Source organism: Artemia franciscana, chromosome 1 (genome assembly GCF_032884065.1).
Source record: "Artemia franciscana chromosome 1, ASM3288406v1, whole genome shotgun sequence".
In the NCBI taxonomy this organism is placed as follows: Eukaryota; Metazoa; Arthropoda; class Branchiopoda; order Anostraca; family Artemiidae; genus Artemia; species Artemia franciscana.
The window spans coordinates 43,518,555-43,546,192 of NC_088863.1; the positions used below are offsets into that span (position 1 = coordinate 43,518,555).

Genomic DNA, 27,638 nt, shown 5'->3' on the forward strand with positions numbered 1-27,638 from the left:
ATAATTAATTTCCCATTTATAGGTATTTACAGAGGAAATTAGTGTATTTTTGCACGAACATGACAATGGTATGTATAGAACAGACGTCTACTTTTTGGCCAAGACAATGTCGGACCTACCCCGTTTCATTATTTTGCCCGTTTTATTCTTAATGCTCCCTTATTATGCAATTGGATTAAATCCAAGCTTCGACAGATTCATTATAGCTGCAGGGATATGCATTTTAGTGGCTTTGTGTTCAACGTCTTACGGTGAGAATTTTTTTTTTTTTTTTTTTTTTACTTCGTAAAAAAGCACTATGTTTCATAATAGCTAACTAAATTTTTCATGCATTTTGTTATTTCCACGGATGAAATGGCAAAGAAAAATAATGAAAATAAACGAAACTGGCCCAAGGTCGTTGGTTTTTGTTTTAATGTTACTCCTTATTCCCGTTGAAAAATATCTTTTTTAATAAAAAAAAACTGTAGAAACTCTGAGTACTTAAGAAGCTTTGTCTAGCCTCTTAAACTTAGAATTATCCGTCTTCCTCCGAGCTAGCGTCCCGTGTTATTTCAATTCTCATTACGAGTAATTTAAACCAATCGAAGAGAGGGGACTATCTCGTTCCCTATACCACTGAAGTAGTGTTGTGCCAAGTACTTCTTTTTTTTTTACTTAAGTAGAAGCATTAAGTACGTCTCTAAAGATCTACTTAAGTAATAAGTAGTTTCGAAAAAGTACTTCAGTACTTAAGTACTCAAGTATCTCGATTTTACTTCAGTATTTAAGTACTCAAGTACTAATGTTTTACTTACAGTAAATATCACGCAAAACACTTCTTTAATATCCGTTTCCTTTCCAAGTAGACAAGATAAGCAAGGTTCTGCCGAGAAATCGACCGCTTTTCAGAAAAACCGATAGTTTTCATGAAAAAAATTAATTGGTTTCATGAAAATCGAATTTTACTTCAGTTAAGATATAAAAAGAAAATAATTTACCAAGAACATTCATTACAGCTTCATCATAACTTCACTTAATTTCTTAGTTGCTCCTTTCAAAAGCAGAAGCTTTTCAAACATACCATCTCCGAGCATGTTTCTTTTTGGAGTAATAATTCCAACACCTACCGAAAAAAGTCGTTCTGCAGTTGCAGATGAAAGAATGATAAAGTTGCACTTCCTGAGAACTTTCATTACCCTTGGGTACACTTTGAGCACAGATAGTTTCTTTCGCCTCTCATTCAAATATGATAAAACCTCCACCTTCACAGAATTGGTTTCACGGCCACGGTTGCCAGAACCATCACGAGTTGTCTCTTTATCACTAAGATCAAAGTATTCATCTCCAGACACTAAGGTTTCCAACTGTTTGGTTAACCAAACTCTTGGAAAACTATAGGTTCTATCACTGTCTTAGCTCTTTGACTATCTACCTTGGTTCTACTGCCCTAGCAATGTCGCATGGACGGATAATGGTAGACACATGTATCAACAATTGAACTAACGACATTTTTATATAATTCTAATATGGGGGGATTAATGTCAGGTTTGCTTCTCACTCAGTCCGAATATCTGTCTTGGCTTTTTCTACAATTAGCCATGACTTGATGCCCACAACTATTCCATTTTAATTCAAAATCAACGAGAATGAGAAGAATGGGAGGCAAACAAGCGTCTAAAGTCAAAATGGGGCCATTCTGCAATGAGTGTCAAGGCAAGTCAATTGATTCAATTTATAAACTTAGACATTTGCACTATTAAAAAAGTTAACTTAATGTTAGTTGAACAACAAGTTGACTTAAATTTGCTAGGGGAATAAGTGTCCAAAGCCTACAACGGTCTCCTATCTGCCTCGAAAGTTATGCAAGTGAACCCAATTATAAGCTAAGACAGTTGGGCGTACAAAAACTGATCTGTCTGTGCTTGTGTCTTGGGTTTGACTGTCTAGGCTTTTTCACAAGCTCAGGTAGTTTTACAAACAAAAATGCCCAGATAGTCAGTAAAATTGTATTACCCCTAGGCAGCCGAGGAAAGAAAAAAAAAATTCATTAATTAAAATTAAAAATTTGCAACCGGAACCCCTGCCGATAATCCACAGACCTTATATGAAGGGATCACTATAGATACTGCACCATCATTACAAATTTTCCCTCTATCACAAAAAAACTTTTCGTTCAATATATATGGTAGTTCCGTAATGATAGCGTCCTTTTTTGGCGCCGGGCTGGGAGCCGCTGTTCGTAAAGATTAAAATCTGTTCATCCGCTAACATATAGGCAGTTCAATTCGTCGCATTAACCCTGCGTTATGCCGGTATAATTGTTCTGTGCCATGAAGAAAGTACTTGAGTACTTAAGTACCCTTAAGTACTTCAATTTTTTACTTAAGTATAAGTATTAAGCACTTTAGAAACTTTTTACTTAAGTAGAGTACAAGTACTCAGATTTTTTACTTAAGTAATTACTTAAGTACTTTTACTTAAGTTTTTCCCAACGCCGCACTGAAGTATGTAATCCTCGGTGGGTTGTAATTGTTATGCAATTGAAAATGAATGTGGCAAACAATAATGAAATCAAACTATTCAGAAATGTCTTCATTAAACTAAGCAGTATCATTTTACGTATTTAAAACAACAGAAAAAATCATGATCGTGCACAACTCTTTCTATTATTAAATATAAAAAACAGGTTTTTTTTAATTGAAAGTAAGGAGCGACATTAAAACTTAAAACCAACAGAAATTACTTCGTATATGAAAGGGGCTGCTTCCTCATCAATGCCCCGCTCTTTACGCTAAAGTTTGACTATTTTTCTCAACTCTTCTTTTTAAAACAGAATTTCATGGTGTATTTTTCATTTAAAACTCCGTCCTTGTCTGAGTTTTTTTTTCCCTTTTCTAAAATTGTATGAATTTGGTTGTTTATGTGTTTAGGGGTAAACTGTAAGTTAATAAATTTTGATATTCATAATTAGGATGAAAACAAAATTCGAAAACAAATTCCATTTATTGCGATCATAATTCTTCTCCATAGAATTTTGGAGATTGGACTGCCACTCCCCTTGGCCACGCCATTTATGTTCAACTTTCATTTTTGTATAATAATATCTTGAGGATTATGATCATCAAACAGTTCGCGGTAACGAACTGTAGTAAGGAGCGACCCGACTCAATAGTAAACGAAACCCTAAAAAACGGAATTTTGATACTAATAGATACATCTAAAGAGTCGGATTTTCATGCTGATTTTAAATATATATGTTTCATCAAATTTTAATCTTACTCATCAAAATTTACAAGCCTGAGAAAATTTTCCTTGTTTTAGAAAATAGGGGAAAACACCCTCTAAAAGTCATACGATCTTAAAGAAAATCACACCATCGCATTCAGCGTATCAGAGAACACAACTATAAAAGTTTTAAGCTCTTATCTACAAAAATGTGAAACTTAGTATTTTTTGCCAGAAGACCGATCACGGGTGCGTGTTTATTTGTTTGTTTGTTTTTTTCCAGGGGTGATTGTAATGACCAAGTGGTCCTAGAATGTCACGAGAGGGCTCATTCTAACGGAAATTAAAAGTTCTAGTGCCCTTTTTTAGTGACCAAAAAAATTGGAGGGCACCTAGGCCCCCTCCACGCTCATATTTTTCCCAAAGTCAATGGATCAAAATTTTGAGATAGCCATTTTGTTCAGCATAGTCGAAAACCTAATAATTATGTCTTTGGGGCTGACTTACTTCCCCACAGTCCCTGGGGGAGGGGATACAAGTTACAAACTTTGACCAGCGTTTACACACAGTAATGGTTATTTGGAAGTGTACAGACCTTTTCGGGGGGATTTTTTGGGCGGGGGTTGAGGGGAGGGGGCTACGTGGAAGGTTATTCCCTTGGAGGTATTTGTAATGGGAGAAGAGAAATTCCATGAAGGGAGCGCAGGATTTTCTAGCATTGTTTTAAAAAAAATAATGAAAAAATAATACGAAAAAGTTTTTTTCCACTGAAAGTAAGGACCAGCAATAAAACTTAAAACGAACAGAGATTATTACGCATATGGTGGGTTCATCTCTTCCTAAATACCTCACTCTTTACGCTAAAGTATTTTTAGTAATTTCAACTATTTATTATATAGCCTTTGTGATTCATGGGGTCAATCTTAAAGAATTTGTACAAAATTAAAGCTTTAGTGTAAAGAGCGAGATATTAATGAGGGGACAAACCCTCTCATATACATAATAAAAATATTCTAATATAGAAGTTCGTTACGTAAGTTAATTTGTAAGTTACGTATATTTTTTACTAATGAAAAAGTTCGTTAAAAATTAAAAATTCTAGTTGCCTTTTTAAGTAACCGAAAAATTGAGAAAAAATTACTAAAAAAAAGAAAAATCCACAAAAGTTCCTCTTGCACCACTGCCCCAAATTTGCCCTTTAAGGGGGAAAATGAGGGAGAGGGGAATCGGTTTTTGTGTTTATAAATGTTTTGGAGTTTAAATAGTTGTTTCCTATCAAATCAAGCATGACAAATCCGAGTGCGACGTTAGAAATTCAATTTTCCGTATCAGGGTATCAATTTTCACTTCCATGGAATGGGGAAGGGGTAGATAAAGTATGCAGATCATTATTTGACGGATTCCTTCGACTAAACGATCATTTTTTAAATAAAGTAGTGTATTGTCAAATATGAGGTCAAAAAACAGTTTTTCTTTTACTATTTACCTGACTTCCACCTATGAGGGCCCTGTTATATGAGGGATTGGCAAGTGTAACTTCTTGAAACCTATTTCTTTAATTGAGGCCAAAACTCCTGATCAATCAGTTATAAAAAGGGACGTTTAGAACTCAGGTAGATTAATCACAAAAACATTTTGATTTTAAAGCAAAACCTATAGCTAGTTCTTCTTTGTACTCGTATTCGTTATCTTCCTCATCCTGTCTTGCTGCAGCGTTAGCGCATAACGCCCCTTTACACTCCCCGCAGGCAAAACTGCAGGGTAAACCATTCTGACGGCAGCTCCATCTGTGAGACTCCCACCCGCTGGTGCACTGGCATTTCACCATCTTTAACAGATTTTCTGGCGTTGGTGAAGCATATGTCATAATGAGAAGATAATTATTCCGTGACGAAGAGAGGTGCCAACCCTACTCTTCGGGCAAATAGCACCTGTAAAAGTGGTACTTTGTGGCAGCCAAAGTATGCAGAAGCCGCTCTGCTTGAACGAAAGCATTAGAGCTTGCAACCCGCAGAGTAAATAACTGGACCCTGACATTCTACAGGGTCTTATCATTACTTTTTCATCTGTATATGCGGAGTAAAGCTTTCTCTCCAGCTTTGGTGTTCTCCTGATGGTTGGATCCTGATGTCATGAAGATCTTGTATGCATTCTCAAAGATACCATCTTTCAGTGACAAGGAAACTACTGCTGGTTTCCCTGTCCTGTGAAGTCTAGATGTTGTATCACAGCCAGGCATTGCGTGGCAAACGAGTCGATTTTCTGCTGCTTCAGTTCCTAGTTTGTTCTTGATCCTTTTTATGTCATATACTCATCGGTTATTTTCATGCTTGTCTGTCTGCATAAAGATATCATATGCATCAAGCTTGGCATGGTACAGCAGAAGGACTAATAGGTCAGTATCATTCCCAATCAAAGTGGTCGACAAATTTTCAGCACAACTGACTCCAGTTTGTACAACTAAGACATTGTCATCATCCTGAGCATATGGAAATTGACATCCTAAAGTTCGCCAGCCTCTCAGTTAGTAGGTCAATGAAGCGTTATTTATTTTTGGGATTTCTCAAAAGTTTTTCCTTACTTTAGACGATCTTAATGTTAGGAGATAATTCAATCGTTGGACATGACAAAGCTTTGTTTCTCTTCAGCTGTGTGCAATTTTTTGTCGTTGATGTTTCAGTGTAAGGGTCTGAATTACCACTGCGTTGCCAAAATGTCTTTTGACATAATCTACGTAAGATTCTTTCATATTAGAGTATATAGATCCGAAACTCCTCGGTATTTTCTTGACTAGCCAGCCACCATCCAAAACTCTCTGGGAGGTTGGCAATGTCACCGAAACATCAATCCCCTCAATTTCATCAGTGCATTTGTTAGAGATGCTTTGTCAGCTGTCCTCATCCCCTCGAACGATCTAAAGAGCAATGATGGAAAAGTGTAAATCACGAACAACAGAACTTCATTCAAGTCAGAACTACTGGTGCTAGCCACTGCGGCCACACGTTGGAAGATTAAAGCCGGTTTGGCAATTTCCCTCTCGCTATCTATCACCACCGATGACTTCTCAGCCATAGTTACAGCTTTCTCCTTTCTTCTGAAAACTTATTTGTCAATTTGTTTTGCATCCATGTCGTTCAAAACCTTTATCCCACTTTATTCCATATAGAAAATGTCTAAATTGTCTGTTGTAATTCAGTCCTGCCTCAACTTCTCATCAGACCACCACTTGTTTTCATACTTCTCATTGACGTTTGTTCGATCCCCAAATCAGGAGAAAGCACTGCCAAGTAGTTGTCAGTTCTCCGGATGAAAAGGTATTCTTGTAAAATTCTATACTGCTCTGGGTTGTCTTTCCTCAACTGAAAAATATATTGCACGAACTGCCAAGTAGACTTCATGTAAAAATTGTGGCGGTGAGCAGCAAATTAATGAAGTATTCCTATAAAGACTGTAGATAAAGCACAAAATTACCAATTCGTTCAATTCTCTGGTTATTTCTCAAGATTATAAGCAGGTCGAGATTCTGAATACTTGGATAATCGTTCTTTTATACTGTGAAATATTTCATGTATTAGCTCTGCTGCTTCCTACACCAGTGCTTCGTCAATGGTATCTCCTTCAAGGAGCTACTTGTGCGCTCCACTTTTGCCTTTTCAAGGGGTTTTAGTAGGGTGATAGTATGCCATCAAAACTCTGCTCTTCAGTTCCGATGATAAAAGGTTCGCATAAAGGGCTATATCCAATAGAACACACTGTCGCACACCACGAGCTTTGCGTTATCACATAATTTGCCCAGTGTTAGGTGCGTATACTTGGCTTATGATTTCCAAAAATCCCTTTGTTGGCCATAAGGAAGGCAATACCTCCTGGGAAATTCATGGGAGTGTGAATTTTACGGGCGCTGAAAACCCTAGTTATACCCTCTGCTTATGAGACGTTAGCCGTAGTTCTGTCTGTGGTAATTTCTGTTAGTTTTAAGTTTGACTTCACTATTTTTGTAAAATGTGTTCGTTTTGGGTTTTATTTATTCATTGATAGTGATTTTTATTCATTTCAACTTTAAATTATGATCTGCGTTTATTTCTGATCATATTTAAGTATATGTAGCTCCTCACCTTCTTTAATTTTTTTTAAGTTTTTATTAAATTTGGGTCTTTTTTAATTTTTTTGTTTTTGATTAATAAAGGGAATATTTGTAAGTTTTTTCGCTCTTTCTGAGCAGGAATTAAGATTGAAGCTTGCTATACACGTTTCAAACAAAAGGTCGCAACAAATATTAATGAAAGATACTCTAGAGCTTTGGATGGGTGTGTAGAATAAATACTTTTCAAATAAGGAAGGCTATTGAAAATCTGGTTATTTTTTGGCTTTCTCTAGCACTGAAGTCATACTCGTTCAAATCTAGCTAAATCCTTGAATATAAAAGAATACTGATCGACGATTTCATTACCATTTTACTGTACCATTTTACTGTATAAAATTTTGTTTTAATTGCTTGTTTATTTAAATAAGCGTATTTTCTGTGTATTTATCTAGTCAATTTAAAAAAAATCCACAAAATAAGTATTTTCAAAGAAAAGTTAAGAGCTAAAAATGAGCAGAAGTAAGGTCAAATAATTAAAAATTTTAAAACTACCACATATCCCCATTTATAAGTAAACAAAACCAAAAACGAACAGAAATTACAACTAATAACCGACTCAATCTCAAAACAAGAAAAACTGAGGTGAGTAAGACTGACTCCCCCGTGCTTCCCTGAACACAGTTAGCACTTTGCTGAAAACAATCCTTGTTTTAAGCTGAATGTTTCTATTTGTCATAATATCGAAAAAACACCGTCATAACCAAGATTACTGAAATGAAAAATGAATGTGGATCGACAGTTTAAGATACAAATACCCATATTTACTCCTTAAAATAATAATAATATTGGACTTATTAAAGTTAAAAAAGTGAAAACACTTAAAATGTATTTTGTTAATACACACTTTAAACAATTTCGTTCCTGAAGTATTGCCGATACGTCCTCTTGACCTGCATACGTTTAGTGAGCATGATTTAGTTCAGTACTGTTTCACCATTTCTAAAAAAAGTTTTGCCTTAATACTCTTAGCCTTAGTAGCAGTAGGAGTAGTCCCAGTAGCAATAGTAGTACTAGAAGTAGTAATATTAAGGTACAAATAATGACTTTTGGTTAGTTCAACATCCTTCACATCAAGACCTATTAGTTTCAACTTCACATACCAAACTGTTCCTAGGGTATAGGTGTTATGTTCTTTTGACGAACAGCTTACAGACGGTGTGCTGTGATTTGGTTCACCTTCCTTCCTCAATATTCCCTTAAAATTTAACCTTAATACTCTTACCTATAGTTGCAGTAGTAGTCACAGTAGTAACAGTAGGGGTGCTAGTAGTACTAGTTGTAAGACTAATATTAACAGTAATAGCACTAGTACTAGCAACAGCAGTAGTATTAACAAATTGGCTTTTAGTCAGTTGAGCATCCCCCTCGTCAAGCCCTGGTGATTTCAACTTAATACTTTTAGCCGTTGCTATGATTTTGCCGATCTGCCCTTTTGATAACCTGCATTTTTTATAGCGTGTTTTAATTTAGTTCAACTTCTCCTCAAAACTTCCTAAAATTTGTATCTCAATGCTCTTAGTGTTAGTAGCAGTTGCAATAGAAGTAGTAGTTGGAGTAGTGGTCGTATCAAAAGTAGCAGTGGCAGTAGTATTAGTAGTAGCGAGCATATATTGCTTTTTGGGCATTTGATCTTCTCCTTTAAGCACTCCTTTAAAGTTCCAAGTCAATACCCTATTCCTTTCCTGAGATGTACCTTTTTGACAATCTGCACATAGTATTCTTTGTTTTAGTTCTAATTTCCCCTCCAAATTTTCACCTTCATACCCTTATCCTTAATTGTACTATTACCGTAGTTGTAGTGGTAGTAGTAGGAGCAGTAATTAGCAGTAATAGTGTTGTATTAGTAGCAGTAACAGTTGTAGCTGCCGTATTAATAGCAGTAATAGTATGCAAAATATTGCCCTTTGGTCAGTTGAACATCCCCCACATGATTCCGTGGACGTTTCATCTTGATACGGTAAACCGCACCAAACATATTGCTTATACGCCCTTTTGACAATCTTTATGTCCATACTATATACATACAGAGAGTGTAGACTGCAACTCTAGGAAGCTTTTCTCCCGACGTCCGTGGGTTTCTAAAAGTCTTCTAGACTGTATAAATAAGAATATGAGAATGTAGAAGGATTATTTAAGTGAACCAACGAAATTTTTATTAGAAGGCTATAAAAAAATACAATAAAATCTTCGTAAAATTCTAAGAAATGAAAAGCAAAAGTATTTTTTCAATAAATTCCAGATTTGTGGGAACGATTGTAAGAAATTGTGGAATGTTATAAAATCAGTTTTAAAACCTGGTTCTAAAAGTGCTGATATGCCAAGAAAGCTGATCCAAAAAGGTTTGTAGCTATAGAGAATGAGAGTGAAATTCCTAGGGTGTTAGCATCTTTTTTGTGAGGTTGGGAGGGAAACGAAAGATGAAGTTTTTTCTCTTGTCACAGCTATAAACATTTTCTTCCTCCCTCGTGTAGGAATTCTATGGGATTTGTTCCCGTTTCTGATTATGATGTTTTTAATTAAGCCAGGACGCACTCTCAAGGAATCTTCCGATGCCTCCCATGTTAATCATTTGGAGTTTGCCCGACGTTTCTGAATTAGTGATTTTGGCGTTTTTTATGTCAATAGAAATAAAAAAATACGGTGAATATTTTGATCTAATCAAATCTTAAAGCAGACAATTATTTTTTTTATAATTCTAAAATAATTATGAAACCTGTTTCGGGTTTGCATTCTAGACTGCTATACTTGACACTGTTGTTGTGGGGTATCAAAACTGAAGCAAAAAATTTTTTTATTCAACAATCAGAAACTTAATTCTATAATATAAACTTCCTGACTGCAGTCCCTTCAAATATTTTACATATTTATGTTCCGAAGTCAAAAATTCCCCTGAAAAGACTAGACCCAGTTGTAATCGGAGCGTGTGAGAATGCATAAATTACACCAAGGGACTAACCACTCGGATTGTTCAGGAGCGATTCAGTCAAGTATTAGTTAGTTGTAACCTGTTTAAACAGAGTTTAGAGAATAAGTAGCGTGCAGACATCAGACTTGTGGTTATAAGTTGCGGTAATTTATATAAAAAAATTATATTGTATAAATAATTACAAGAATAATTGCCAAGGATAACCTGCACCTAATCGTAATTTTGAGTGAGAAATCCCTTAAGTTTAACCTTCTTATGTTTGTTTATTTGAAGCGACGAAGAAAACTGATACCTTTGTATTGACCGAGTTGCCGCCTAAGGAAAAGAATTGACTAGGGAGTTATATTTTTGGACTTTGGCTAGGTCTTAAGAATCTGAAAAGCAGTTCTTTATCATGATATGATAAAAAAAAGTTTTTTATTTTTCGTTAATATAATATGCCAATTTCGGCACATTAATGTCAAAACTGTGAAGGAAAGTGCCCAATTTCTTGTTGAGCCACTTACTTTTTTCTTGAATCTTTCATATGAAACAGGTACTTTTCCAGATGATCTAAAAAAAGCGATAGTATTTCCTCTTTTTAAAGGAGAAAATCCATCAGATGTGTGTAATTATAGACCGATTTTACTTTTCTCTACCTTTTCAAAAAATTTTGAAATACCTATGCGGAAAGATCTTGCAACTTTTTGAATTTGAAGGGTTTTCTGAATTCGAGACAGTTTGGCTTTCGTCCTTGCCACTCTTCAGAAGATCCTCTTGCTTCGCTTTCTCTTTTTATAAATAAAATGATGGATCAAAGTAAAATTCTAATGGCAACACTTCTGGACATAAAGAAGGTGTTTGATTGTATGTTCCATGATATCCTGCTTGATAAGTTAGACCATGTTCGGACGAAAGGCCATCTTTTACATGGTATCAAATATGTATAGAAAATAGAGCAATTATAATTGGGAATAATCATACATCTTCAAAGACAATGAATTGCAGAGTGTCCCAAGGTTCGATTCTTGGCCCTCTCACTTATTATTCACATTAACGACATGCAGTTTATTTTGACCACCCTCCAGTTTGTTGCTGCAATTTGTGCCCTCAGACTTCATTGTCTGGTCCAACGTTGGATTCGAGTTCTGGTGTAATGCTACAGAGTTTTGCAAATGACACAGTCATTGGATGTGCTAAAGGTGATTTTTAGGTACTGCTTTATCAACAGCAACAAACAATGGAGCATGTTTACTTGTGGATTGATGCTAACAAGATGACTATGAAAGTTAAGAATGTCCACGTTTCGCTATTTTCACGGGTACAGGGTTTGGACAGGTTGGTTCGTTTCAAATTATAGGCTCTGTCCTATTTTTATAGGATTTCCTGGGCCCAAATATAGGCCAAATATAGGATTCGGAAGTCCTCGGGATCAGATCTATGGTAGATGGCGTGGGATGCCTGGTCATATAAATTACCAAGTTTCATCCCGATCCCTCCAATCTAAGCGTTTTCCATGATTTTAGGTCCCCCCCCCCGAATTCCCCCCAATGTCACCAGATCCGGTCGGGATTTAAAATAAGAGCTTTTAGACACGATATCCTTCTACATATCAAATTTCATTGAGATCCGATCACCCGTTCGTAAGTTAAAAATACCTCATTTTTTCTAATTTTCAGAATCAACCCCCCCCCCCAAACTACCCCAAAGAGAGCGGATCCGTTCTGGTTATGTCAATCATGTATCTAGGACTTGTGCTTATTTTTCACAACAAGTTTCAGCCCGATCCGTCCAATCTAAGCGTTTTCCATGATTTTAGGTCACCCCAAAATCCCCCCAATGTCCCCAGATCCGGTTGGGATTTAAAATAAGAGCTTTGAGACACGATATCCTTCTAAATATCAAATTTCATTGATATCCGATCACCCATTCGTAAGTTAAAAATGCCTCATTTTTTCTAATTTTTCAGAATCACCCCCCCCCTCCCAAGTACCCAAAGAGAGATCCGTTCTGGTTATGTCAATCATGTACCTAGGACTTGTGATTATTTTTCCCACCAAGTTTCATCCCAATCCCTCCACTCTAAGTGTTTCCAAGATTTTAGGTTTCCCCCTCAAAACTCCCCCAATGTCACCAGATTCGGTCGGGATTTAAAATAACAGCTCTGAGACACGATATCCTTCCAAACATCAAATTTCATTAAGATCTGATCAACCGTTCGTAAGTTAAAAATACTTCATTTTACTATTTTTTCTGAATTAACGGGCCCCCCACTCCCCCCCCCAGATGGTCAAATCGGGAAAATGACTATTTCTAATTTAATCTGGTCCAGTTCCTGATACGCCTGCCAAATTCCATCATCCTAGCTTACCTGGAAGTGCCTAAAGTAGCAAAACCAGGACCGACAGACAGACAGAATTGGCGATTGCTATATGTCACTTGGTTAATACCAAGTGCCATAAAAACACTATGCTACAATGAGATTAACCGAACAGACGGACCAAAGGATGATGAGGCGATAAACGATAAAAAGCTGATTCCGACAACCTTCCATGCAGGAGGGCCAACTTTGCACTTTTATTAGGGACATCAAACTTACGAATTATCTTACCATTGCTATACCAAGGGGGGAGATAAAGTGAAAATTTACAATATCTGAAATAAAAAGTCCGAATCTGATTAACATCATTTTTCTTTAGAAGGGGATAAAGACCAGATAGATAAGGGACAGAATGATCACAGGATGTAGCATATAGCCTACCCAGTGTACGTCTATTATACTTCCCTCCATTAGCAACTATCTTAGAATAGCCCATTTGAATAACTGGGCCGTATTCGCATCAGTCAGCCAGCGTTCAGCCAGGAAACACATAAGTCGCAAGAACTCCAGTCTCATTAAGCAGAGACTGCTAGCCTACATACTGATCTTCGCTCATTTCGGACAGGCCCAACATGACAAAAAACAAAACATAGGCTACTAAGTCAACACAACAGCATAGCCCATGCAGAAGCAGCTTACTAAGCCCAACACAAAGCATAAGTTAAGTTTAAACAGCTCAACAGTTGTAATTAATTATCATTCTACACCAAAAGACAGAAAATTGCAAATCATGAGCAATGTTCTTAGTGCTCTTCAGCCGAAAATATAGGAATAATAGGATTTTAGCCAAAATATAGGCATTTTATAGGAGTGCATTAAAATATTGGAATTTATTGGAATTTATAGGCGAGTCCGAACACTGCGGGTAGGGAAGCTCCAGCCTTCTGTCACAGGTCTCCAAACGTCTAGAAGAATGATTTGGAGACCAAAAAATAGATTTGTAAAGTGTCTGCGTGTGTGTATTAATGAAAATTTTTCTTTTAAACAGAATTCTTTAGCGGTGAGCCAATGATTTATAGAAATCTGGGATTATTAAAAAAAACTTTAGCAATATTTTCTTGTCAATATCCGTCATCTTCTCTATTTTTCGCTTATACAGTCCCATACCCAAAACCGCTCTCTTGTTTGGACAGTGACATTTAAATCTTATACAAATACGATTAACAAAATAAATCAAATGCATTTCTTTATTTTCTTATGATAATTGTGAGTTTTTAATTGCTCAAGTTTTGTTTACAAATACTTTCATTCTTTTCTACGAAAAAGCTTTTCAGGAATTTTTTTCTGAAACACGCCATGGAAGATCATGGGATAGAAGTCTGTTGGTTGTTCTGTGTACGTCATGTGTTTGGTCTGATTTTTCACTTGAAATTTTATGTTCACGAGTTTGGAATGGCCTACCAGAGGCAACTAGAAGTAAACCGAGTCTTGTATCGTTTAAAATAAATCTAATAAAAACATCTGAGTGTTTCCTCAACAGGATTGTCCTAGAGGGCCAAATCAATATGGATTATGGGCCAGAATTTACTTTCAAAAAGTATTTGTGAATGTATGTAATTTAAATGTAACTTATTATTAAAACCAATTTGAATTGAATTATATGTTTTGATTTAGTTTAGCTTTTCCTTCCACATTTTCTTAAATTTTCACTTCATTGTTTTCAGCCTTCACTACAGAAGCAGTAGTTGTATTAGCAGTGGTAGCAGCAGTATTAGTGTGCAAATATTACCTTTTTGGTCAAATAATCTCCCCCTTATTTTAGATTTAGATCCCCCTTATTAGATTTACCTTACTTTATCATTTTCTGGAAATTCCAAATTAATAAAGACATTTGTGAGTTACTTCCTTTTAACAACCCTTAGGCATATAACTTGTTATGATTTAGTTAAACACTCTCCTTACCGTTCTGTGAAAGCTTCACCTGAATTTTTTTTGTCTCTTTGGGCACTAAAGGCCTAGTATGCCCACCCTTCTCAAAAACAAATAGTATGTGTAAACAATTGACAAATTACATAGCTTACAGTCATTTTCCTAAGGGCTCTATGTGATTTGACATCCCCAGCGACATAGTTACCGGACCTTTCAACTATGCCGAACAAAGTGGGTAACTTGAAATTTGTTTGAATATGGTTGGGGTATTAATGGGTTTGGAAGGGGGTGGTTGCCCTCTGATCTATTTTGACTCTTAAAAAGAGGAGTAGGACTTCAAATTCCAAATTGAATGAGGACCTTCCGAATTTTTTTATGACAACTTCTATACGAAGTGCCTTAGTATAAAAAATGGTTGTGCCCACATCACTCTTTAGTTAGACAGCGCTATTGTACTGCCTATGATAGAGTTTGTGCTCGTCTATAAAACAAAAATAGTGTGCCAGGAATCAGTGCAACCAGATTTGCTTCTGGTCGAAGTTCCCATGGATCTAAAACTTTAAGTGAGGTGTCTTCATGGCCGGTAATTTTTAGCAGATCAACATAAAAATAACATATTTCACACTAAGAATTCTACATTTTCATTAAATATTTATTTTCCTTGATAAACTTCTTTTGGCTCTCCCAAGTCAAAATTTTAGAATTTACTTGATCTCCTCAGATCAGATAAGCCTCTTAAGCAGTAAATTTATAATTTAGAACTTTAACCTGACCTTAGATATTGCAGGTTTGCCCTTTTGACAAACTGGATGCAGGGAGTCTGTCTTGATTCAATTTTTTTTAAGATTTCTTTAAAGTTTAAACTTGATACCCTTAGCTGTTGCTGACACTTTTTTGATACGCCATCTTTACAATATGGACGCTCACAGTGGTTTTGATTGAATTCCACGCCCCCATCAACATTTCCTAGAAGTTTCAACTTAACATCTTAAGCGCTCCTGAGATAATTCATATACGCCCTTTTAACAAAATGGGTACACATGGGGAATTTTAATTTGTTTCAACATTCCTCTCAAAAATCCCCAAATATTTGAACTTTATACCCATAGCTGTGCCCGAGATTTTGCAGACAGGCTATTTTGAAGACATGGATCCACATAGCATCTTTGATTTATTGCAACATCTCCCTCAACATTCCCTGAGACTTTAAACTTAATGTTCTTGGAAGATCATCAGGTATTTGATATACGCTTTTTTGGCCACCCGGATGCATATACCGTCTTTTGATTTAGTTCAACGTCAACCTTAACATTTCCTGGGAGTTACGACTAAATATCCTTAACCACTCTCGAGATATTACGGATCCACCCTTTTGACGTCCTGTATTCCCATAGTGTCTTTCAATTTAGTTTAACATAACCCTCAATATTCCCTGAAAGTTCTAACATGATGCCTTTAGCCGTCTCTGAGATATTACAGGTGCACACTTTTGGATGCACATAATGTATTTTTATTTGGGTCGCCACCCCTCCCATTGCAAACATTCCCTGAAACTTTCAACTTAATACCCCTAGCCATTCGTCAGATATTGCAAATGTGTCCTTTTGACAACCTGGATGCATGAAGTGTATTTTGGCTTAAGTCAAAATCCCCTAAAAGTCCTTAAAAGCTTCAACTTATAACCCCTAGATGTTCTTGGGATATCAAAGATATGCCTTTTTGACAACTTGGGTGCGCCTAGCATCTATTGATAAAGCTCAAAATTCCTTGAAAGTTTCAGCTTACTAAACTTTGACGTTCCCAAGATATTGTAGATATGCCCTTTTGACAACCTTGATACAAACAGTTGGTTTGGATTTAGTTCGACGTCCCCTGCAAGTTCAAATTTGATACCCTTACCCGTTCTACAGATATTGCACATAAGCCCTTTTGACATACTCAATGCACATATTAATTTTTGATATAGTTCAACATTCCCAAAGTTTCAAAGTCTTAAAGTTTCAACTTCATACCCTTAAGGGTTTCTGAGCTTTATGCAGACACGCCATTTTGACAAAATGGATGGATATCGTGTCTTTTGGTTTCTTAGCATCCTCGGCACAATCCATGGAACTTTCAACCTAATACCCTTGGACATTCCTGAAACAGTCCAGGTACCCCCTTTTGACCACTTGGATACCTATTGTGTCTTTTTATTTAGTTCAACACACCCTACACTTTCCCAAAATTCTCAGCTAAATAGCCTTAACCATTCCTGAAACAGTGTAGATCCGCCCTTTTAACATCCTGAATGCATATAGTCTTCTTCGATTTATTTCAACATTTACTTCAAGATTCCCTGAAAGTTTGAAACTTTGCTGCTTGGCAAAATCGCCGACTAATCTGTCCAAATCCAGTTTATTTACCTCCTCTTTTCAACGCCCAATATCCTAATATCACTGAGTATGTGGTTTCCCATCATCGATCGCAGATAGTCCTTCACGCACCCTAATGCTGAGAAGAATCGTTCGTTGCTGACAGTGGTTACAGGCAAAGCAGCAACTAGCTTCATCAGTTTTAACACTACACAATAGGGAACTGGGAGGCTGATTAAGATTTCGATTGCTCAAACAAGATCCATTTTTGAAATATCACTTTTTGACAGATGCAGCTTTGCAAGAGAAAGCTGGGATTCTATTGCATGGGCATCGACATCGAAAATCCCTTGATAATGACACATAACTCTTTCCACTTTCGAAAGTTCAAGAAAATTCGAACTTGGGGGATCGAACGCAGATAGTGTCAAATAGAGGCATATTTTGCATGAAAAGTTGTCCTTCTCGCTCGTGAAACGGTCTATTACCTCAAAGTACAGAAGTTTACCGGAGTCTGATTGGACTAGGTGACTGGTATTGCGTTTACCGGTTGTTGAGTTTGAAAGAAAGTCCTTGAGACGAATGGAAATGGCTTGACTTCTCTTGTTTCGAGCACTGGTTTTAGATTGTGGAGATTTCGATTCCTGGATATCGTGTAAAGCCAAAAATTTGGATATGTTTTTGCTTAAGTTATTCCATTCGTTATCATTTCTCAGCTTTTGGAGTGTCTCATATATCCCAAAAATCAATGCAAAGGCTTTATAAATCAACAAACTTTTCGATTGAAGTTGTTCTTATAAACAATTTACAATACTAATACTTTCCTATTATGTGCAAAGTTGAGACAAAAGTGGCAGAGTTGATTTTGCCTCACACTCTGCCTTCCCGTTGGAACTATCAAAGACTGTGGCAAGCACAGCAACAATACAATCAAATCTTTCCTTCAACTTCGAAATAGAGCAAATTGCGTACAACACTTTAAGCGCTGAAACTATTGCCAGTTTCTTTATTTTTCTTCCGCATTTTCACCGCAAAAAAAAATCCGAAGTTTGTTGTCGCTTTTTACTCATAGTTTGATTACGAATTCTTCACAAGAACAATAAAGAAATACTGATCAGTTGAAGCTTAGTTTTGAATGAACCCTACTCAGCAAACACATTTCTGGTCGAGGATTGGGTAAGCGCTCTTAGACATTTTGAAACAAGATTGTCTCCTAATGGTAGATTTGGGTGGTACAAGAGTGGGAAAGACGGGTCACATCAAAACAAGGTCATTGAAAAGTAACAGTGCTATTTAATAGCTATGAAAAAATGAAGCACAGGGGCGACAAATAAAACCGACAAGTTAGCCAGTCTCGCTGGTTTAATATAGCACATAACTAAAGTAGAAAATAGCCAGGGGGCCATGTTCCCCTGCTCCCTCCCCTCATTGATGCCTCTGGATGGACATTGTTCACGGGGCTTAATCACAGTTATTGAATAGAACGGGATATATTTTTTTGAAAGTGAAAATTAATGAATATTTGTACTCAACAAGAAAAGCAAATTGTTTTAATGTATGCGGTGCTGTGGAACTTTTTTTTAGATTTTAGATTACTGCTGGTACAGATCATTTTTTACTTCTAGAGCACTGGTCATTTTCTAAAGCAACATATTTTTCGCGTGTTGAAGAAATTTTTCCATTGCAGGTACATAATCTAGACATCATTTATGATTAGCCTAGCGTTTGTCACTTTTGTGAAATCGTTTTTAATCATCTAAAATTATTAAAAAAAAACTTCCCAAATCCATTTGAGAAAAAGAATGGGGTCAAAAATACAAACCTCATTTGATAATGGATAAGGCTGTGAGTCAGGAAACCTGACTTTTTTGTAGTCCTATACCCGTAAATCTCACGAAAAAAAAGACTATTATGCAAGAAATACAGACATTTAAAATGGTTCACATTTTGGAGTTCACATAGAAACAATGATTTAATGCACCACAGAACACTAGTTTATAAAGGTGATTTTTCGTGTCTATTGCAATTTTCCCTTCTTTTCCAAATCGGTACTGTTATTTTGGTAGTCTATAAATACTGCAACAATCATGATTTTAATGACAAAATCATAAAACTACTGTTATGAAGAGTCAGAGATTAATTGGCTAAAATAGGATTACCATAAATGATTTATCATGAAATAAAGGTAATTGACTCTGTGGCAGAGTAAATCTCAATTGTTCTTAACTTTAAAAACAGTTTTTTACATGTTTATTTAAGTTTTTCATTTTAGGTTACATGGTTTCATGTGCAAGTCCCAATTTGGCCACAGCTCTTGCAATTTCCGCGCCAATGATGGTTCCATTAATGCTTTTTGGTGGATTCTTCTTAAATAACAAGTAAATAGCCTTTTTAATTTGCTGTCCCCAAGGAAATGTAAAATTCAGTTTGATGGGCACTATTTGAATGCCTAATCATATTCAACCCCCACGTGCAGGGGTGTGGATCTACGCAGCTAGGAGGGGGCTTGGGGCTCCATCACGCTTATGATACCAAATCTTATTAATTTCAGGGTACTCTTCTCTTGATAAATTCTTTTTCAATTCCTAATAAATTCTTAAATATTATTTTTTGTTTCCTCCCGCCCCCCAAAAAAAAGTTACTGTGTGTGTGCGTGTCCACGTTGCAGCCTTAAACCGACATTCCGAGACATGAATGATTTTCAACTGATTGCCCATTTCAGGACTTTATACAGTATCGTTTTGATCCTTTGAAAGTGATAAAACTTAAAACGAACAGAAATTACTTCGTATATGAAAGAGGCTGCTTCCTCATCAGCGCCCCGTTCTTTACGCTAAAGTTTGACTCTTTCTCTCAATTCTTCTTTTTAAAACAGTAAAAAAGAGAAAAAAAGAGCGTGGGACGAAGCCTAGTTACCCTCCGATTTTTTGGTTAATTAAAAAGGCAACTAGAACTTTTAATTTTTTACGAATCTTTTTATTGGTAAAAGATTTACGTAACTTATAAATTAGCTTACGTAAAGAACTTTTGTATTCTCATGTTTTTATTACATATACTCGCTCTTTACACTAAAGCTTAAGTTTTATCCCAATTTATTAAGAATGACCCCTGAATCACAAAAACCGTAGAATAAATAGTTGAAATTACTAAAAATACTTTAGCGTAAAGGGCGAGGTATTAGAAGGAGATGAGCCCCTCATATGGGTAATAATTTCTGTTTGTTTTAAGTTTTATTGCTGTTCCTTACTTCCAGCTTAAAAAGCTTTTTCACATTTATTTTTTAATTGTTTTTTTTTTTAAATAATGCTCGTAAATCCTGCTCTCCCTTCATAGAAATTTTCTTCTCCCATGACAAATTCTCGATGGAAAGTTCCCCCAGCATATCCCCCTCTTCTCAACCCCTCCCCCCAACCAAAAGAATCCTCCTGAAAACGCCTGTGTACTTTCCAATAACCATTACTATATGTAAGCACAGGTCAAAGTTTGTAACTTGTTGCCCCTCCCACGGGGACTGTGGGGGAGTAAGTCGTCCCCAAAGACATAGTTATAAGGTTTTTCAACTACGCTGAATAAAATGACTATCTCAGAATTTTGATCCGTTGACTTTGGGAAAATAATTAGCGTGGGAGCCCTCCAACTGGGTGGGGGCCTAGGTGCCCTCCAATTTTTTTGGTTACTTAAAAAGGGCACTAGAACTTTTTATTTCCGTTAGAATGAGCCCTCTTGCAACATTCTAGGACAACTGGGTCGATACGATCACCCCTGGGAAAAAAAAACAAAAACAAAAAAACAAATAAACACGCATCCGTGATCTGCCTTCTGGCAAAAAATGCAAAATTCCACATTTTTGTAGATAGGAGCTCGAAACTTCTACAGTAGGGTTCTCTGATACTCTAAATCTGATGGTGTGATTCTCGTTAAGATTCTATGACTTTTAGGGGGTGTTTCCCCCTATTTTCCAAAATAGCGCAAATTTTCTCAGGCTCGTAACTTTCGATGGGTAAGACTAAACTTAATGAAACTTGTATATTTAAAACCAGCATTAAAATGCGATTCTTATGATGTAGCTATTGGTATCAAAATTCCATTTTTTAGAGTTTTGGTTACTATTGAGCCGGGTCGCTCCTTACTACAGTTCGTTACCACGAACTGTTTGAAACTTGTCCTTGTTTAGTACAAAATGCCTTAGAATGGAACTTATCCCTGATAATATCTCTTGAGAAAAAGTGTAATCTATCTTAAGTTTATTGCTGCAATAAGCATAGGAATGAGAAGGAAAATAATAAACAAGAGAACGCGATAAGGGAAAGGAAAAACATGACATTTATGCATTATATGAGGAGAGGAGTGGGGGGTTATTTTAAACTAAAATTTTTAATAAGGGGTTCTGCAAGGTAATTATTTCACTGGCTTGGTTTTACGAAGATCTGATTGCTGCTTCGAGGTGTTCTCCTTTCCCTTCCCTCCATTCTAAAAAAAATGTGGAATTGTGCATATTTTTCCCCAGACGAAAGACCATGGATGTGTTTTTATTTTTTTCAGGGGTTATTGTATCAAACTAATGGCCCTAGAAAATGAGGGAAGGGTCATTTTAACGCAAGCTGAAAATTCAATTGCCCTTTTAATGTAGTCGAAAGATTGTGCCATAGGAAAGTGGCATTTTTGGCCATTTTTTTGCACAAAACTGAGTGGCACAAAACTTAAATATTCTGAGAAAGCTAATCCATTTAAGATTATCAAAGAGTTATATTTTGAGCTTCCGTGCTTCAAAAAACTTAATCAGATATTAATCACAATAATAATTTGTTATTTTACCGATTGTCCATAAAAATGCACGCTAGAGGAGTAAATAAAAAAAAAATTAAACTAAACACAGGAGATACACACACAAGAATTGACAAGAACTACTCAAGGACAACACTAAAATTCTCACTCAGCGGAAACACGAACAAAGATAAAAAAGAAAAAAATTACCAATAGTACACAACATGCAAATTACTTTAACTTGGCCTAAACGAACTAAAGACACAACCAAAAAAAAACGAACCAAAAGCAAAATTGATGTCAGTCACAATTCGAAACATACAAATTACTTACATGATTTCTATACCACAGTGCCTTTCAATTTAAAGAGCTTAAATGGAGACAAGGCATTTATCTAATGAGCCAGGAGGTACCTGAAGCAAGCTAATATTACTTTGCTACTTCTCGTATTATAAAAATCAGCTTTGTTTCTTCAATTAATGTAGCTTTCGATGTAAATTGAATTTTTGAAGCAGTTGCCTGTTAAGCAGGTGCAAGTTTAGGACTAATTGTGCCGTATTTGTTCATTGAACAAAGCCTTTTAGTATGAAGTGACAAATTTGGCCTCCCTACACATTGAAAAATACATTGTGTGCCCCCCTATATTTGTGCAAATTTGCTAAACCCGCAGACATGGGGGGGCAGTTAAAGTAGAAGCTATTCTCTAAATAGGAAGAAATTTTATTAATTTATATTAATTAAAATTTGTTTAAAATAGTATTTAGTTAAGGACACATAAATTAGATTAGCCCTCGTTTTCTTAGGGTTGAATGCAGAGTCTAATTTGTGTCCAACCCTCTGACACTTCAAGCCTCCTTGTGTTTCTGGGCACTTCCTAATCAAACTATCCAGCTTTTCGTATTTTTTTCTCTTTTTTTTTACATACAATTGCCCTCTCCTTTCCTAGGAAAAGTAATTCATTTGTGATTTTCAAATTAGTTTTTTTTTAATTTTATACTTTTTGCAAGCATATTCTGTCGATGCAAACACTACGGCAGCCGTCAGCAGACAAACTTCCTTGAATTTTTGGCGAAAAACGACTGACAAAAATGCTGAGCGTGTTAGCATGAATTATTTCCAGCGGCCACCCTCTTGGCGTAGTTATTTAAGTAAACGATCGTTTATTTTACCGTAGGCCTACTGAAAGTAGACAGCTACATATCTGCCCAATGTATAAGTCGCAATACTATCCTGTACACCTCTAAAAAAACGTTCGGTAAAAAAAAAACGGTGAAACAAACGCTTGGTAAAAAATGCATAATTGGTCTTGCCATCGGACTTAGCTCGAATTGATACGCCCTGCTACCATTTCCAAAGGCAACCACATATGAAGGTGGTATCAGGTTGAATAACATCAGATAGCGGTGCTGTATCGCTCTTTAGTAAACAAATTGGAAACTCAATGGCTGACGATGTGACAAAACAAAATTATATATTTGATCTACTGCTGATAAATGACTTGTAAGGATTTCACAAAATGTTGATTCCAACTCGAGAGGATCATCAGAAAAACTGGAAGAGAAATATCACCCCTGATAAATAATTTCAATAGGGTTAGATTGAGATGACGAATGTGAAGTAAATTTTGCAACTTGGCTCCAAAGCAACTCGGAATTATCCCAAATATTTTTAGATAAATTTGAAGTTTGCCAGCTTTTCCACTAATGAACCACTTCTTTATATTTAGCTTTAGTTTATTTGAGGATATCCAATAGAACTCCTGTTTTAGGGCAATTGCAATTATCCCAAATTCTAAATTTAGAACTTATAGTCCTTATGTGCCATACCTCTACCCACCAACTTTCTCTCCTTCTTTATACTCATAAAGCTTCTTTCACTGAATATAAAACCTATCCTTTCCTCCGTTATATTGAAAATCAGAAAAAAAAAATAATTTTTTTCTACTGAAAGTAAGGAGCAACATTAAAACTCTAGACGATCAGAAATTATTCCGTATATGAAGGGGTTGCCCCCTCCTCAATATCTTGCTCTTCACGCTAAAGGTTTTTGCACTTTTAGAAAAGCTGCCTATTCTAATTAAATGGCCCTTGTGTTTTAGGAGTCGTTCTTAAAAAATTGGGACAAACAGTTAAACCTTAGCGCACAGAGCAGTTTCTCGAGGAGGGGGGAGCAACATCTTCATAAACAGAATAATTTCTGTTTGTTTGAGTTTTAATGCTGCTCGTTACTCTCATTAAAAAAAAAATGTTTTCATTTTATTCAATTTCTGGTCATTTTTCAAATAGTGTTGGTGAATCTGGCTCACCCTCGATGAAAATTCGCTCCCCTTACGGGAAACACCTCCTCGGAAGTTCCCCCTACCTAAAATGAACTTCCTTCCCCATTGAATCCCTCCAGACATTTCTATATTTGTAGAAAATTCCCCTCTCCCTCCGTAAAATATCTTTCTGGCAGTTTAGGCCTGAAAAATTCTTGTTAGTATGCTTGGATTTGAAAAAGAATTTAATTTCAAATCACTTCTCCGATCACTCTGGCAGTTCCCCCTGCCGTGGAATTTTTCCCCGAAATACAAACCCACTGAAAATTTTCCCCGGAACATCTTCACATGGAAAATTGAGTTGGTAAAGAGAAAGTAAGACAGACAAAAAGAATTTCATATAGAAATTCTACCAAATCCCCTCGGTGTAAAATTTCCCCTGGAAACTTCACCCCCCGAAAATTTCCTTCCTCACGGAAAATTATCCCTAAGGAAATCACCCCAAGCACAAAAATCTCCTCCCCGAGAAATGTCTGCATACTTCCCAATAATAAATACTATACCTAAACAATGGGCAAATTTCATAACTTACAGGCCTATCCCCATGGACTATGGTGAGTCATGTCACCCCTAAAGGCATAGTTATTGGATTGACAGACAAAACAAAATCTTGGTTGTGTTAATAAAATGGCAATAGAACTTCTAATTTGAGTTGATTTTGCATTGTTTTTGTGTAATTTTAGTGCTTAATTGTAGCCATTTTGAAGGTCAATTGATTTTAATGGGTGACCATGAAATTAATACATTTCTTGTTAACTTTACACATGATCTATTATAATCTTTCGTCATGTTAACATTTATGAACAGATTTTTCACCACAATATTTTTGGAACAGTAATTTTTTGCACAATAATGTTTTGCACAAAACCTTTATGTTCAGCTCGTTTTGTAGTAAAAATTAGTTGAAAACACGACACTGCTGCACGTTCATTGCCACCAACGGTTTGAAATTTATTAGATGCCACAACTAGTTACAACTATCCCAACTTCTCCTTTTAAGCTAGCTTCATTCTTCCTTTTTTTAGCCCTATTTGAGCTTGCTGATCCAAATTTTTATTACAGCTCCGTCCCCTTTTATTTTGTCTGGTTGAAATACCTCTCTTGGTTTATGTATGCTAATGAAGTACTGAATATAAACCAATGGACAGGGATTCAGAACATCACATGCCGTCATCATCATTCCATCTCCATTGCCAATGCAACAATATCGAATTGCACTTCCGATGGGGAAGATGTCTTGGAAAGACTTGGCTTCATGCAGGTAACTTGTTAAATTCTTCTTTCGCCTAACTGTCAAACCACAGGAGATAAAAAAAAATACCAAAGCTTACAGAGGGAACGTTTGAAAGCCAAGAGTGCTTCCTTGAGCCGAGCTGTTCATTGATAGCTAGAATTACTGAGATAACTAACCACTCCAATCACTAAATATTTTCGAATATAAGCTAAAACTAAGATATCTACTATCACGAGATTACTGCACGAGCTATTAAGATTGTAAGCCAATTATTTGAACATATTCTGATTAATTGGCAAATGAAACAAAGACAATTTCTAGGTTCTTCATTTGAAGAGTAATGAGCTGATCCTTTGCCATGTAATTCTGTTGATAATGAGAAGCGACTTAATATAGACATTGACAAGCTTTTGTCGGTTGGGTTAATGTGATGGTTTGAGTGGCACCAGCTCCCTCCAAAGTGCTAAAAATGAAACAGATGTATAATGGGGAAAAGTATGTGGGGAAAAAAGTATAATTTCATTAAATATAAGTACAGCGGGAAAAAAGAAAGTCTTCGTTGATTTCACTGTTTCTGTAATTTCTCTTTGAGGTTCCCGGTCGTCATTTATATTCCCTGTGGCCCGATCGTCATTTTTGTCCCGGTATGTAATTTCATCAGTTGACAAACATGATGTCAGTCGACAAACAACTTCATGACGCATACAGCTCAATCCTTATAATGACGTCAGTCGACAAACATGATGTCAGTCGACACACAAACATGATGTCACTCGACACACACACACACAGACAACTTATTTTTATACATATAGATTATTTCTACTGTTATTTTTCCGCCTTTTCTAGAATAATGTAAAAAAAAAAGTTTAATTTTTCTATTTTTTTTCAGGAGAATTTCTTCTGGAACGTGTGTTGTATGATTGGATTGATTATTGGATTCCGTCTTGTTGCATTTTTGTTGCTTCTGAAGCGAAGTCAGCGCAAGTAACCCAACACTTTTGTTAAAGATCAGTTACCATAAGAGATATCGTGTCGCCAAAAGTGAACTGACATTTATAATACATTAAAACATCACACTTTTTAAAAATTATACTATATATTAGGAGATCGTAGCTGTATATCGTAGCTGTATTCCTTTTTAACTTATTATTTTGTATTTTTTCCGTAAATTAGTTTATTGACATTGGTAGATGAAAGATCAAGATAGTGTAAGCAATGTTAAGTTGGACTATTAGTAAAATGTTAACGTGAGCGAGAAGAGAAGGAGTTACAGCCATGTAATTGTAACTAATTTTGTGCTGAAAAATGTTGTACGCGGCAATAAAAAGACGATAATAAACTAGGTGTGTTTACCACTAAATCTAATTAAACATTAATCACTAAATTAGGGTTTATTTTTATGAGCATTAATTGACAAAAAATAGCTGTGAGTAAAAAATTAAGAATATAGCAGGAGTAAGTTGAAATTTCCGTTCAACAGAGGCAACAAACAACTGGTATACCTACTAAATTATTTTAATAGGTTTTTAATGTGTTATTTAATTACTTGATATTATAGCTAGTATCATAATATTAATATTATAATATCATTGGATTAAGTTTTTTTTTATAGGTTTGCTTTTTTTTATTTCAACCCTTACAATGTAACTCAGCAAAACTAAAAAATCCGCATCAAGCTTATTCTTAATTCATCAAAATTCTAGCTTCAAGTTCAGGTCTAACTTTACTTGGATCTTACCTTTTTTAACATCTTAGACAAATACAAGGCAGTAAGTTGGATTTAGTAAGGGAAACGCAAGGTATATAGATACTCTTATCTGAGAACTCTTCAGCTGCTATTTATTCAAGGTTTGTCTAAACTCTAAAAAAGCTAAAAAACAAAACGAAACAGGCTTATCAAAAGTTACATTCAATTACGCCAAACGTAGTAAAACTAGCCCACAATGGCTTGGGATTTACGTATACATTTCGAATTGAGAACTTGTCAGGCTCAAAAAAGAATTGAAGTCAAAAAAGTCGATGTGTCATTCAAAACCTGCCTAAGCCAAACGAGCTAAACATTTAGAAAAAACTTCCACAGTGTGGTAAATATGCTGGAGTGAGTCTAAGGTTTCCAAATGGTGTAAAGCCGCAAAAGTTTTTAAGGAGTAAGGTCTCCAATAAATTCCTATCAGGAGGTCCCGTGAATTGTCTCTGAAAACAGTAATGTCTCGGAAGTCACAAATCCCATATTCACATATTGGCATTGTCCTTCATTATCAGTTTTCATCTGTGTTTTTAATTGAGCCAAGTGACGTTTTCCCTCCACCCTCATGCTGTAAATAGTCTATCGTACAGCTAAGTATATCCCACGAGGAAAGTCAAGGGGGAACAATGTTCAGGGGCAGGCAGATTCTAAGGTTTTTACGATAATTTAATTTATTCTAAATTGGTTAAGGCTGGGCTAATACATATGGAGACC

The 27,638-nt window shown here is 36.0% G+C and overlaps 2 protein-coding genes across 2 annotated transcripts in view; both read left to right on the forward strand.

The window, feature by feature from the left end:
* LOC136030013 (protein white-like) lies at positions 1 to 26,537 on the forward strand. The gene is made up of 4 exons (XM_065708632.1): positions 1 to 251; positions 19,132 to 19,237; positions 25,003 to 25,201; positions 26,067 to 26,537. The coding sequence occupies exons 1-4, from the start codon at positions 71 to 73 to the stop codon at positions 26,163 to 26,165; spliced, it is 585 nt and encodes a 194-aa protein (XP_065564704.1). The 5' UTR covers positions 1 to 70; the 3' UTR covers positions 26,166 to 26,537.
* LOC136030025 (protein scarlet-like) overlaps positions 1 to 27,638 on the forward strand; it is a 213,933-nt gene that overhangs the window by 86,094 nt on the left and 100,201 nt on the right. The gene's annotated exons all lie outside the window — the stretch shown is intronic.

What these genes read in the sequence shown, in the direction of transcription:
- LOC136030013 (XM_065708632.1), top strand. Translation starts at nt 71, where the DNA reads ATGTATAGAACAGACGTCTACTTTTTGGCCAAGACAATGTCGGACCTA. An exon ending in TTTGTGTTCAACGTCTTACG is followed by an intron (nt 252 to 19,131) that starts GTGAGAATTTTT and finishes TTTTCATTTTAG; the next exon opens with GTTACATGGTTTCATGTGCA. An exon ending in GGATTCTTCTTAAATAACAA is followed by an intron (nt 19,238 to 25,002) that starts GTAAATAGCCTT and finishes TTTTTATTACAG; the next exon opens with CTCCGTCCCCTTTTATTTTG.